The following is a 15291-nucleotide window of genomic DNA, read 5'->3' as shown; positions in this document are numbered from 1 at the left end:
GTCCCTCAAGAATTCTAGAAATTCCATTCCCTTATTGCTATATGCATCTTCCTCTCCCCAATTTATACTGCTGTAGTTAAAATCTCCCATAACAATAATTCTTCTTGCACTTGCCAAGCTCAACTGTCTAAACATCTCCTAGTCCCAACCCTCTGTGCTCCTTGGTTTGTAGCAACACCCCACTAAATATCCTGTCTTGCCCACCTCTGCCTCACAGTGCCTTCCAGAGTCTCCACTCTCAGAGGACATAAGTCGTCACTTATCATAAGCAGTACTCCACCACATGCTTTCCCTTCCTATCTTGCCAAAAAATACTACACTGCTACTTCTATTCCACTTATTATATCCTCTTCTGTCAACCATGTCCCAGTGATCCCAATAATCTTTGGCCAGGCTGATACTATCAGTGCCACCAATTCCTCTCCTTTATTGTGGATACTCCTGCATTTGTATAAAATTAGTGACAGTTATGGACTAGCTATCTCTGATTGGTTACTGGTGGAGATGAACTGCCCACTCAGTCTCCAAAAGCTACACAGGGTTAAAAGGCCTTGCCTACTGCCTATATAAAATGAAAGGAATAAAAGGCATTTTCTTATTATTATTTAGGACAATGGGTGAATTATGGGTTAGATAATCTGGCTCATCTGCTCAGTGATCAAACATTAGCACTTTAGTTCTATGTTTGATAATACATTTAAAATTTATTGAATCCTTACCAAAATACAAACATTTAACATGAGTTACTTTGATATTATCCCTTAATAAAAATGTATGTCCAGGAGTTCATATATTTCTTTTGTGTTAATGCTTTTGTTTATGGATTTTAAATACATTAATGAAAGAGATGTCAGCTCTTCAGAAAAGTGTTTTTCTGTACTACATTTTAATGTACTACAATGGTGATTGTGATAAAATTTGAGGTTTTATAAGTTTTTGATCACTTTAGAAACTTAAAATTTTTACTCTTTTTTTCTTTTCTTGTTAACTGTGTTACATTAAAAAAATTAATGGTTGTAAACAACTAGTGCATTAGTATCATGGGTGAGATAAAGTTTTTTTTTCCTGTTTTTATTAATTTTATACTTTTTTGTACTATTTACTTAATTCAAACCATGTCCTAGAGAACACATATATAGCATTTTCAAGCCACTTCCAGCCTCCAATAAGCAGTGCAGTGTTCTCACATCAGGCAATGAAATTCATATCCACCTAATAATATTCACAAAACAATATGCTAACCACTCGCCTGAGTTGGCTGGCAAAAACAAAGATGAATATTTCCTCCTTTTAATAAAGTTTGTAGCCAAGTTGTAGACTTTCAGGCAGTATTTTGCTTCATTAACAGAAATCCTTATTCTATAAACACTTTTTGGAATTGGAAGTGCCCATGAAAAACATGCCAAAATTTGCCTTGGAAGGTTTTTCTTTCTCTCTTTTTAAATCAGAAGAGAAAATTGACATGCAAGAAGTTGCTTGTGAAGTGTTACAATAATTCCACATTTGATATAAATAATTTTAAAATAATTTACACTTTAAAAACAAAATAATCCCAAGAGACTGTTCAAGAGTTTATTAACACATGCAGAATTAACATGCAAGAATATATTTCATTTCTAACAATTTCATTAAATAACCAAAAATATAACAGAATTGTGTAACTACATAACATGAGTCAGACATTATCAGGACTGATATAATAAGATTTAAAATGGTTATGATGGCTTTTGATATGCATTCTAATACAGTTTCATAAGTTGCTAGATCATTGAGTACTATACCCTGAAGCTTCCCTTATTGCTATCTTCAATTTGGTACCAGTGATGAGATGGATGGTTGCAAATTACATACTGCCAGTCAAATATTTCACTCACTCACTCTAGTGAGCAGATCTGATAAGCAAGATGGATGATCGTTCACTTTATTTTATTTTTTCCAAATATAAATCCAGAACACTGATGTAGCAGAACACCTTGGGAAACACTTGTCAAAATTACTAGTAAAAATTGAAAAGATGTGTTAACAATAAACATTTTGTTTTTAAATTCAGAATTCATTTTTCTTTCAAATAATATTTAAAATCAGAAATTTTAATTTTTTGCATATTCTCCCATATACATTTTTGTCCTTTATTTGAAATACATAGCATTAACTATACTTGATGCATAGATGCTGCGAAATACATATGGAGCATTTTCCTTTTAGAAAGTAACAATTAACATCTAAAAGATGGTGACTTCTTGGTGGAATTTAAAAAAGCTTGCATTTAAACTTGAAATGGCAACATAGTTTATGCAGAATGTAATGGCAAATATTTTTCAAAACAAATTTCAAAATTATCAGTGAAAAGGTTCTTTTAATGACTTCTTTAAAATTTCATCACACCTAGAAAATTATAATGAATAAATCCAATCCCCCCCAGATGCTGCTTTCATTATTAGGATGGTGACATTATTATTATTTGTCACCTATAGGGAGTCATTGTGGATTGACCACAATCCACCAACTGACCACAACTACACCGATGCCATCTATCACAGACCACCACCACTAGTATTTCCACAGACAATCACAAACATCAATGCTCACGGTGAGATTTGAATCCACCACCTTTTGGCTGGGGAACAGATACGCTGACCACTCGGCCAGCCAGGCTGGCAAAAGATAGGCTTAGAAAATGTTCTGCCAGTTGGCAACGAGACTTGAACCTGTTTCACTTCGAATAATGCGAGCACAACTTCCACTGAGCTACACAGTGGAAGTCAGCCATCCTGGTCAGGATGGCTGACCCAAAGCAATATTGGCAAATTGCTTCTGGCAGCCATCAGGAGGGAATAATAATTATTTACAAATTCCAAGATGTTGCCAATAATTATAGGACTGGCAGACTAATGTAAAAAGATAAAACTGTAAAACACATCGTGACGTTTTAATAAACACCTGAAAACCTCTAGAAAACAAAATGCCATACAATGATTAGATGACATCTGAAAGTACAAGAAATTTTAACTAAAAAAGCTGACAGAAGCACCAAAAAATACAAGTCGTTATTTTTCACATTTTTAAAACCATTTAGTGTTCCAAAGTTAAGGGCAGATAACTTAGTTTTGATATTTTAAGATATTGTGAAACAATATCTTAAAATAGAGTTACTGAGACATTTCTCATATATAAACAGAAGCTAGGATTTTCTGATAACTTTATCCAAGGCATTACAATAGAGATCTGATAAGAATTAACTTAACATCTCTTAAGATAACTAAATTTAAAACAGCATGTTATATAAAACAAGTTTCTATTGAGTATGAACCAATAAATGTCTTTTCAGATTGCTAGAACTCGAAAATGCCTTTCTACATGTTATACAATTATAAGGTTTTTCTAAAGTATGAACCCTTAAGTGAGCTTTAAGTGAGCTAGAAGAAGAAAATGCCTTTCCACATGTTGGACAAAGAAATGACTTCTCCTTGGAATGATATTTTGCATGAGTTTTAAGATCTATTGGGCGTGCAAATGCTTTTCCACATACTTCACAATAAAATGGTTTTACTTGAGCATGAAGTACAGAATGTCTCTTTAGAGAACCTGATTCTGAAAATGCCTTCCCACACGTACAAATATAGGGTTTCTCACGTGTATGAACCCGTAAGTGAGTTTTAAGATGGCTGGAACATAAAAATGTTTTACCACATGTTGAACACAGGAATGGTTTCTCCTGTGCATGAACTTTTGAGTGAGTTTTGAGATCAATGAAACGTACAAATGCTTTCCCACATGTTAAACAATGAAATGGTTTCTCCTGAATATGACAGACAAAGTGCCTTTTTAGAGAACCTGATTCAGAAAATGCCCTTCCACATGTTGTACAATGGTAAGGTTTTTCACGTGTATGAACCCTTAAATGAGTTTTCAGATGGCTGGAGCATAAAAATGTTTTCCCACATGTTGTACAAAGAAATGGTTTCTCGAGAGAATGAACCTTAGAGTGAGTTTTGAGATCAATGGGACGTGCAAATGCTTTGCTACAAGTTTCACAAGGAAATGGCTTCTCTTGAGCATGAATTACAATATGTCTCTTCAGAGAACTTGATTCGGAAAATGCTTTCCCACACACTGTACATGTAAATGGTCTTTCATTTGAATGAACTCTTGAATGATTTTCAAGGTGAGTTGAACAAGAAAATGTCTTTCCACATGTTGCACAAAGATATGATTTCTTCTGATTGTGAACCTTTGAATGATCAATGAGAACATCAGTGCTTGAAAATACCTTTTCACACATAGAACAAGGGAACATTTTCATTCAAATCTTTAGTGCAACTAAATTCACTGACTTGGTGTCTTACCAGATGTCAACAATGTGATATACTTTTTATAATCAGCAGACTTTTTATAATTTGCTGGCAGACCATTTTCTATCCATTTTAACCAATTATAAGAAAAAACACACCTGTCACATATTTGAATTTTGTTTAATACTCACTTATAATAACTGAACTTCTTTCAGATCCTGAAACAAATGGAGAAAAATATATTAGAAAAAAAATTAAAAAACTTGAGTATCATCTATAAAACATGTTTGTATTATTTAAGTACATGGTTTTGTGATTTTGGAAAATGCCATACATAGCAGAAATATGTAACTCGGAAAAATTGTTTCCCATAACAGTTAATATAATAGAATCACATATAAATATCATGAGGATCTTTAACTATGAGTAAACAGGCTGAAAACAATGAGGAGAAAATGGAAAAGGGATAAGTTCTTGACAATGACTGAATCAGTGTGCCAAAAGATAACTAGCATATCCAAAAATTTGTTAATTGAAGATTACATCTAGATGGTATAGAAACTAAGGGATACAGAATCTTCCAAGGAAAAAGGGAAAAAATGGGAAGGAACATTATAAATGATAGCAGATTATATCTACAGAGGATAAAGGTAAAACATGGTAGTACATGGAATGGCTTGGGGGGGGGGGGCTAGCTGATGTAAGACCAAAAACAGAACAGCATATTTCACAAGATGTGTATTTCATAATATTGTGCTATGATTGTATAGCAGACAATAATAACAAAATCACTATCTGCTAAGGTTTTATGAAACTGGTAGGCAAAAATATATGATGCAAAGGGAAAATTTTGAACATAGAGGAGATGAGAAATCTGGGAGTGGTGATGGAAGGAGTTGAAACTCAGGAGTCAGTTACACTGCACATGTCAAGAAGCTATCAAATTGGATTATGACAATGATGTGAAGGACCTTGATCAGGCCCCATATCGATTATCATAGCAGACAATGATAGCAAAATCACTATCTGATAAGGTTTTATGAAACTGTTAGGCAACAATATATGATGCAAAGGGAAAATTTTGAAGGTAGAGGAGATGAGAAATTTGGGAGTGGTGATTGAAGGAGCTGAAACTCAGGAGTCAGTCACACTGCACAAGTCAAGAAGCTATCAAATTGGATTATGACAATGATGTGAAGGACCTTGACATGCATAAATAAAGAGGTTATAGTTCCATTTTATAAGGCCTTGATCAAGCCCCATATCAATTACTGTGCACATATTTGATCATTTGATTTTAATGCTGATGATTTTAATGCTTTTAAGACAGGGTGTCTCAAAAAATGTATACACACTTTGAATGATCATAAAGTTGGTATTTATTATAATACAGTTAACTTTCTCATTGTAAAGTAGACTAAATAAATCTACTTTTCATTCCTCAACGTCTGTATTCAAACTGATGACCGTCCTGGTCCAGGCACCGCTGATAATGTGCAGCAATGGAATTGCAAACACCGAGAATCATTTCATCTTGTAGCTTTTCTTTCGATTGCTGCTTTCAAGTCATCGACTGTTCCCAGTTTTGAAGTGTAAACTTTATCCGTGATAAATCCCCATAAGAAGAACTCCATTGGTGTGAGGTCTGGTGAACATGGGGTGATATTCCCAAGAACCTCTTCTTCCAATCCATCTGTTGGGTAGAGTCTCATCAAGATTGGCCCTCACATCTCGATGGTATTGTAAGGGCTCCATCTTGTTGAAAATAAAAGTCCTCATCCTCAAAGTCCTCTTGAATACGTGGCATGACAGCTTCATGCAGCAAGTTCAAGTAATTGGCACCAGTTACAGTATCGTCGAAAAAGAATGGTCCAATTAATCCGTGTGCTGATAAGCCGCATCACACCGTCACTCCTGGTAAATTTACATGATGTTCCTCCATAACATACGGATTCTTAGGTGCCAGTAAGTGCAGTTGTGCCAGTTAATTGACCCATTTAATTTAAATGTGGTCTCATCACTCCACACAAATCGTCTTGGAAATTGTGCGTCCACTTCACATTTTTCCAAGTACCACTCACAAAACTGCATTCTCCTATCAGGATCATCTTCATTGAGAGTGTGTACTATTCTTGGAATGTAACTTCTCCAATGACTGCACTTCAACATGCGATGAACACCTGATTTTGATACTCCTATCTCGTGAGATGCTTGTCACACAGATTTTCTTGAACTTTGATGAAATGTTTCAATCAACTTTTCTTCTGTAGCAGACCTCGTCGCTGTTTGTGGTCTTTCTGAATGTTGCTTATGGACATTTTGAATAGCCCTATCTTCTTGAAATTTATCTCTAATTTGAGTGAGAGTAAGTCTCGTAGGTGAATCTTGTTGAAATTCTCTTCTAAACTGTCTTTGCACTTCCACTACATTTTCATACTTCCAGTAGCATTTTAGGATAAATTTTCTTTCCTCAAAACTTAGTCAGGTTTCAGCCCATTATTTCAATTCCATTAAACCTGCAAAATCACGAAAATTGAGTGAGTTATCAGCTGTTGAAGTGTGCATACATTTTTTGAGACACCCTGTACATTTGAAAGGATCCAAAGAAGATTGACTACAATGGTAACTGATCTTTTGAATATTGGATGTAAAAACAGATTGAAAAAATGCAATTTGCAAAAGCTTCATGAATAGGATAAAGAGAGAGAGAGGATATGATTGAGACATATAAGTTCGTAAGAGATTATTATTAGGTTAATGTGAAGAAGTTATTCACAGAATGGGGAAAAGGAATAGAATAAGATATCATAAAGTTTAAATTCATTCTTGCTCCTAGCATTTTTGCAGCACATGGTCAAATACTTCACTTATCACTCTCTGTGTAAAACATCTGTTTGTTGTCCTCTTCACCACACCATTACACAAATTCTGAGAATAATCACTTGTTCTTTCTCTCCCACTCTATGTATAATCCTTTCTGTATTAATCCTGTAAAATCCTCTTATCAAATTAAGCATCTAAATAAAATCTCCTCTATTTTTTCCCATCAATGCTGGTCTGCTTGGCCAAGTGGTTAGCATATTCACTCTCCAGCAAAAATGCTGCAGGCTCAAATCCCACCATGGGCATGGATGTTTGTGATTGTCTATGAAAAATACTGATGGTGGTGGTTGGAGGGACAGTAGATGGAGTTGATGTAGATGATGTGGTTTGCTGTAGTTGGTGGATTGAGTAGTGGAGACGAAGAGCTGTAGAGTGCTAAATCTTAAATGAAAGGTTTAATTTATCATAAAACATTTCATTCGAGATTTAACTAGGATACTATAATTTCCCAAAGAAGTACTTGTATATGGTTATAAATGAAAGTGTAAATAACGTATTTACAGAATGGGGAAAAGGAATAGAACAATAAGATATCATAAAGTTTAAATTCATTCTTGCTCCTAGCATTTTTGCAGCACATGGTCAAATACTTCACTTACCGCTCTCTGTGTAAAACATCTGTTTGTTGTCCTCTTCACCACACCATTACACAAATTCTGAGAATAATCACTTGTTCTTTCTGTAGTTGGTGGATTGAGTAGTGGAGACGAAGAGCTGTAGAGTGCTAAATCTTAAATGAAAGGTTTAATTTATCATAAAACATTTCATTCGAGATTTAACCAGGATACTATAATTTCCCAAAGAAGTACTTGTATATGGTTATAAATGAAAGTGTAAATAACGTATTTACAGTTTCATTATAACGTATTAAATTAGTCATTTGTTTTGTAAATACTTCAAAAAAATTTTTTTATTGTTAAATGTCCTGTGAATGAAAGACAAAAATTGAAATTTAGTGAGAATTGTAATGGAACAGGAAAGGTTAGATCAAAGTTCAAAATTAAATAATCGGCTTAAAGACGTGACCCGAGACAGTAGCGTGTGCGAGGTCCATGCAAGATATCCGTGGTGAAAACGTAACGAGGAGAAGATAGTACCGAATGCAAAAGGCTTAGGTGCCATGAGGAATAGGTGGCATAGTAGGGAGAGCAGCTACGCGAGGATATAAGTTGTGCGGTGCGAACTTGGGGCTTTTTTTTTTTTTTTGCTTCTTCTCCTTTTGGCTTTTGGGCACCGGTGGAAGTCGTTTGAGTGGCCAGGAAGAACAATGGTCAGCGGCTATGCGGTGAGGTAGTGTTCCAGTCCAGGCATAACAATGGTACAGCTAGACTGTCAGCGAGAACCGAAGTTTCGTGCTGAACCACAAGGACCTATCTAGGAAGAGCAGTTTTGCACACATCAGCAAGAAAGTGATCCATGAAAGGAATCACTAGTTGGTTGTATCTGAAGATAATGGACCGTAGAATGAAAAGACTAGCCATGTGAATTCAGCAAATTGTTCGAGTGGAGACGCTAGTGTGATCTAAATGATCAGTAATGTAAAACCTTTCTAGTTCCATTGTATTCTGAACAAAGCTAGAGTGTAGAAAAGTGCTGGTATATTATGTGATAGGACTTGTTAACTGGTAGCAGAACTCTAGTATGAAATCCACTAGCTAATTGTTGTAATTCTAGAGGTGTGTTGTAGTAGAGTTTGATATTGAATTGTTGAGGCATGTCGCAGTCTAACTGCCTTAGAATGGGATAATCTCTTGCATAATGTGTTAAATGAATGAGAGTAGGATATCTTAAATTGAAATTGTCTTTTTAATGAGGAATTGATTGTGGTGAGATTTTGTCTGGTTAAATAGCGTTATATGCAAGTGTAACTCAGCTTAGTTAAGTGTAATTTTGATAATTGTGTAACGTACTACAGAATGAATAATCAATCCTGTTTTCTTTACCTTGTAAAATTGCCTGATCTCTGAAATCAATGCACCGATCATTAAGATTAGGACCTGTACGAATTCAAACATGGGGGGATTATCCACGACTGTATTAAGAACAAGTTCATTAAGAGTTTGAAGTTGGGTATATTAATAGCTAAATTCCAGAGTCATAGGTTAGTCTGGTTGTTAACTCTCTGACAAGGAGACTTCTCTTGTATAGGAAATAAGATGGTGCAGCTGTAACAAACAAATTTTTCTTAATTCTAAAAAGGAGTTAATTCCAGATTTGCATCCGAAAAAATTTGGCTCAAACCAGAGTTGTTCGCTGAGATTTGCACACATATCCAATAGAAGGAGCAGCCACAGAAGGGATAGAATTTAGCTAAAGCAGATTGTAGTAGTAGCAGGCTTAAGAAGGACAGAATACTATAAAAGCTAGAATTAAGGAAATAATTAATAGAAAGAGAGTTTAGACAAATATAATAAGATACATATATAACAAGTGTAAGTGTCCTCCCTCAATGAGTCTTTGGACTCCTTGAAAGTGACACATAATATCATCATCTCTGGAAGCCATATAAGGAGGGTGTAAGGAACCACTGCATGGAGAGTGGTTCATGAGTGGAATGCATGGCCAGATAGTGTGGCGAATATGGACACGTTGAATGAGTTTAAAGCACAGCTTGATGAGTTCTGTATGTGTGATGGTGCAGAATCTTTTTTTAACTCCATGGAGGTCTAGATGTTGAACGTTTTTTCACTTGGTTATATGATATAAAACGGTATAAAGCGCAGGCCAGAAGGGTAGCGAGTGTGGTAAGAAAAGCAAAAGCGGATTATGAAAGGAAACTAGCTATGCAAACTAAAGAGAATCCCAAACAGTTCTTTCAATATGCTGCAAGTAAAAGAAAAACTGTACACGGCAGAATGATTTTAAGGAATGCCGATGGCAAGGAGGTCACTGAATCAGTCAATATGGTGGAATACTGAGTGAGCACTTTGCAAGAGTATATCATCCAGGTGGTGACATTGAAAGGATGAAGGAACCATTAGTCTATACGGGAATTGTGGTGAATGAAGTGGAGGTGAATAGTCTATTACAGAACCTCAATATCAATACATCTGTGGGATTGGATGGTATACCAGCTCATGTCGTACGTGAAGCGGCTAAAGAATTGTCAGTGCCCTTGACCATTTTGTTTAATTTGAGCTTCGGGTCTGGGTCAGTCCCAAGGGGGGTTGAAAGAGGGGAAAATAGTTCCACTGCATAAAGGAGGATCCAAGACTACCGTTGCAAATTACTGACCGATCAGCATATCAGGAGTCGTTGTCAAGGTCTTGGAGAAAGTAGTCAAGGGAAAAAAACAGGAATGGATTGATGAAAATGAGATACTGTATGGGGGACAGCATGGCTTTGTGAAGGGTAGATCATGCCTCAGTAACTTGCTCAGGTTTTATAACACAGTGATGGCTGAACTGGATAAGGGTGATGGGTTTACAGTGATACTGCTGGACCTGGCTAAGGCCTTTGACAGGATACCACATGGAATTCTAATCCGTAAACTACAACATATGGGAATGGATAAAGGGTTGGTGAGATGAATAGGAGGGTGGTTGATGGAGAGATATCAGAGAGTAGTTTATTCAGCAGTAGAGTCCAAAAGACGGCCTGTGACTAGTGGTGTGCCACAGTGTTCTGTTCTTGGACCACTGCTGTTTAATTTGTTCATTAATGATATAGGGAAGAATCTATGAGGAACAGTTCATTTGTTGCTGATGATGCAAAGCAGGGTAGGGCAATAGTGAATGCAGATGATGTCAAAATCTTGCAAGATGATTTGGATAGATTGGAGATCTGGGCTAAGGAGAATGAATGTCAATTTAATGTGACAAAATGTAAGGTTATGCATTTTGGGGTGAAAAGATTAGCAGCAGTATACCACATTGGTGGGACTGTACTCAAGAAGATTGATGAGGCCAGGGACTTGGGAGTGTTGGTGGATAGGGAGATGAAGTTTAGGGGCACATTGCAAAAGTGGCTAAATCAGCTCATCAAATCACTTGGTTGCGAAGAATACTTTGACGAGCAGAGATAAGCAAGTTATTGTTCCTCTGTACCGAGCCTTGATAGGATCTCATCTAAACTGCTGTGCTCAGCTTTGGTCACCTAGGTTTCTTCTTGATGGGGAGGAGGTGGAAAGGATCCAGGGCGAGTGACCAAGATGATAGCAGGTCTATGGAATGAATCTTATGAGAACATGATGAAGATTTGTGGGTTGCAGAAATTGGTTGATAGGTGGAAAACAGGAGATATGATTGAGACATTGAAATTGCTGAAGGGTTTCTATAGGATTAATTCAGAGGATATTTTTGAGATCAGGACTGGTGGTGGGAGGACTAGGGGACATCTATGGAAGCTGGGTAAGAGTGTGGTTAGTAAGGGTGTTAGAGCTGGGTTCTTTACTTTTAGAGTAGTAAATGAGTGGAATAATAGTGAATGAGTTCGAGGCAAGGTATGATAGATACTGTGAGAATGTCGAATAGTTGTGTGGATATGATGTTTAGGGCCTCGATGAGTCTAAGGACGCCTTGGAGTCGCCCATAGTAATAATAATAATAATAAATTAAAGATGCCAAGAAATTATATTTTTTATTTCATCCTTTATTCAAGTGTATTCAACTTTTTGAATGCTTTGCCCACAACTGAAATTCTAACTGGCCTGTAATTTGCTCAATCTTTCTTGGAGCCAACTTTATGTAATGAAACTATCTTCCCCTCTTTTCACTCCCTTGGAACCTTGCCAGAGCCAAGACTTAAACAATTAAGTCAGTTCTCTTGCACATTCTCATAGCACACAGACTGATATACCATCCAGTAGCAATGTTCTATTCACACTGATATTTTTCAGTATGTGAAGCTTTTTTTTTTTTGTCTCTCTCAATTCTAATTTTGCACACAGCAAGTAAAGATAAGAAGATTGTGTACAAATTATGCCTTCATCAAACTATATATGGATTACTTTTTGCAAATTTAGCTGCCTGGTTTATCACAACAATGATGAAGAAACTCTAGAGAAGGTTAAGAAAGGATGAGAAAATGCAAACTGCAGAGTTTGCATTTTCAACTGTGATGGGCAGAAAAGAGGAGATTTCATTTAGATGCTTACATGGATAGAAAGATTTAACAGGATTAATACAGAAAAGATTATACATGTATCCCTTGCTTAACGCGGAATTTGATTAACACAGCGAAATTAATGGCGGCAATCCCTTGATATACACAGCAAGAGTTTTGATTAACGCGCCTTTAACCCTTCAGAGCTCGCAGCTGATCTGACAGATACATGCAAAATGTTTAATATAAATATTCTTACACAAATTCAGTGTATAGCTCGGAGGTCATGAATAGCTGTGCATTCATATGTTACGAGTGATATTCCGCACTGTTTTTTGCTGTCAGTTTGGTTTAACACATGTTATGTAAAGGTTTGTGATATTTGATAGTAAATTGTATCTGAGAGATACTGCGACCTCCGATGTCAGTATAGTATGGTTTAATTTTTTTTTTTTATTCTTTGTTCAATAATTTCTAGATTGTGACTAAAAATAAATAAACCATCATGTATTACTTAAATAGAGAGACAAAGACACTTATTTATCATACATGTCCTCTAGGAGATGTGCTTTACATGATGGAAAATACTAAGGAAAGTGATCTGGAGTTTACCATTACTATGAGTTGCCCATAAGGTTGTTTATGCTTGCATCTGCCGAAACGTTTAGTTTCTATATATTCGGCACGAAACTCTTATAGTTTCTATATCATCATCATGCGTATCAAGGATTTAGGCCTAGCATGGCTTGTTCCGGCCTTAGAAGTCGGCTATGAAATAATGTTCGATTCAATATCCACTTAATTTGTACCATTGTGTATTATATTTGCAGTGTTTTTTCTTTATGTTTTATTGCTTGTTTGCCGAGGTCTGAGGAGTCATAATCATTTTGCTTGTTACCGTAGAATTTATGCTGATAAGGAAAAAACTAAAACTGTTCAAACGACTCTTGATAACTTCTTTTGATAAAAAATTGCAGTAAATAATGTAGATACAAGTATTTATTAAACATTTACTTTGCATTCAATTTTTATCTTTCCTAAAAGAGTAGCATATAAAATGCATTATTAATACAGTAATCGATTGTGGACGAATTGTAATATTTACCACTGATTATTAGATTTGATTAACACGATTTTGATATACACGGTAACATCGAGGGATTAATTAACCATGTTAATCGAGGGATACCTGTACATACAGTGGGAGAGAAAGAACAAGTGATCATTCTCAGAATTTGTGTAATGGATAGTGAAGAGGACAACAAGCAGAAGTTTTACACAAAATGTGGTGAGTGGAGTATTTGTCTGTGTACTGCAAATGCTACAAGCAAGAATAAATTTAAACTTTACAAGGGTGTGCTGAAAAGTGAAAATCACCATGAAGGAATTGAGGTAGAACCACATAACTTACACACTATTCTACACATTCCCCATGAATGTGTTATACACTTGATACAATGCACCTGCATCATTTGCAATCCTCCAAGAGAAAAAGTCTTTCTCTTGTTGCACAAACCAGTCCTCAGCTGCAAATATGATTTCATCATCTGTGGTAAATTTTGTTCCTTTCAAGTGTTTCTTTAAATTTGGAAGTAGGAAATAGTCAGAAGGGGCCAGTTGTGGCAAATAGGGTGGGTGACACAGAAACTGAAAGCCCAAGTTGTGTATAGTCTGCTGAGTTTCATGAGCAGTGTGAGCAGGTGTGTTGTCCTGTAAAAGCAACATGCAACTGCTCAGTTTCCCCATGGTATTTTTCATTCACATTCAGTACCTCCTTCATTTCCTTCAGAGCTATTGAATAAACTGCTGCTGTAACAGTTTCACCTTTTCTGAGGTAGTTGGTATGGGTTATGCCATCCATATCCCAAAAGACAATGGCAAGAACCTTCCCTACTGACTTTTGGGTTTGGAACTCCTTTGGCTGTGGAGAACCTTTGTGTCTCCACTCCATTGACTGTTGTTTGGTCTCTGGGTCAAAGTGATGAAGTCATGTTTAATCAATAGTCACAATACAAGCCAAAATATTGGTACCTCATTTCTCAAATTGACCAAAAATCCCTTGAGATGACAGCACACATTTTCTCTTTTGTTCAGCATTCAAACATTTGGGGACTCACTTTGCTGAGAGCTTTGGCATGTCCAAATTTTGGTAGATAATGACTCCAACTCATTCCCTGGATATCTCCAGAGTCTTTGCAATATTTTTGGCTGGTATTTGTTTATCATCAAGGATCATGTCATACACAGCATCGATGTTTACTTGTGTGATCACTGTGGAAGGTCTTCCTGACTTGAGAGCATCTGTTGTCTCAGGATGCCCGTTTTAAAACTGGGCCACCCATCTAGCAGTTGTTAGTTATGCTGGGACACAGTCCCCTAAAGTCTCACACAAAGTTTGGTAAATCTCATTTGTGGACTTTTCTTGCAGCACCAAAAACTTGATGATAGCCCACACCTCCGTGTCTTTGAATTTCTTCAAAACTTGTGACATGTCTTCTTATATATCCTAAATGAAAAGGAATAAATTATTACAATTTGAGGAAAAATGGGTATTAAAGGATTTTAAGATATGTTCTTTCTTGTGGTTATATCAGTTGCTTTAATATCATTTTTGGTCTAGATGTTTATCAGAACTTCTCCCCCCCCCTTGTAAATGTGCTAAATGTTTCCAGATTCAGTGAGACCTAGAATCATCCCTAGAGTATTTATACACTGCATTCCACTTCATCCCACAGACCTTCTGTGAATAATTCTGTGGATAACAGTCTCTTCAAACCACATGTTTACAATCACTGTATTCAAATTCCATCTACACATATAGAACCTTCATCAGGGTTTTTCAATTGAAGGTCTCATATGGAGTAGCAGAGATTTTATTCTCAGAAAGTAGGGTTTTTTTTTATATTCCACAAAACAGGCAAACTGGCCATTAGAAAACATGCAATTAACAGACATAATACATTGGCCTCACAGTTTTAGTTGCTTCAGCTGTTAATCAAAATCAATCAACTAACAATTACCACTTCAGTGGTAATTGTTAGTTGATTGATTGTGATCAATCAACTGATCACAA

General features: G+C 36.2%; 1 protein-coding gene across 5 annotated transcripts in view; it reads right to left on the bottom strand.

Moving 5' to 3' along the window:
• Positions 1-1558: 1558 nt before the first annotated feature.
• LOC150098681 (uncharacterized) overlaps positions 1559-15291 on the bottom strand; it is a 54799-nt gene continuing 41066 nt past the window's right edge. For 4 of the 5 annotated variants that reach the window (XM_090405176.1, XM_090405175.1, XM_090405174.1 and 1 more), the window contains one exon: positions 2003-4510. In XM_090405176.1, coding sequence (XP_090261302.1) covers positions 3296-4303 — 1008 coding nt within the window. In that variant the 5' untranslated portion in view covers positions 4304-4510 and the 3' untranslated portion in view covers positions 2003-3295. The other variant, XR_016549506.1, reaches the window with a different exon arrangement.

This window comes from Typopeltis vanoorti, chromosome 15, assembly GCF_054136105.1.
Source record: "Typopeltis vanoorti isolate ZY-2024b chromosome 15, IOZ_Tvanoo_1.0, whole genome shotgun sequence".
Taxonomy (NCBI): domain Eukaryota; kingdom Metazoa; phylum Arthropoda; class Arachnida; order Uropygi; family Thelyphonidae; genus Typopeltis; species Typopeltis vanoorti.
The sequence above is the reverse complement of the archived record's forward strand: the minus strand, read 5'-3'. Positions and strand labels throughout refer to the sequence as shown.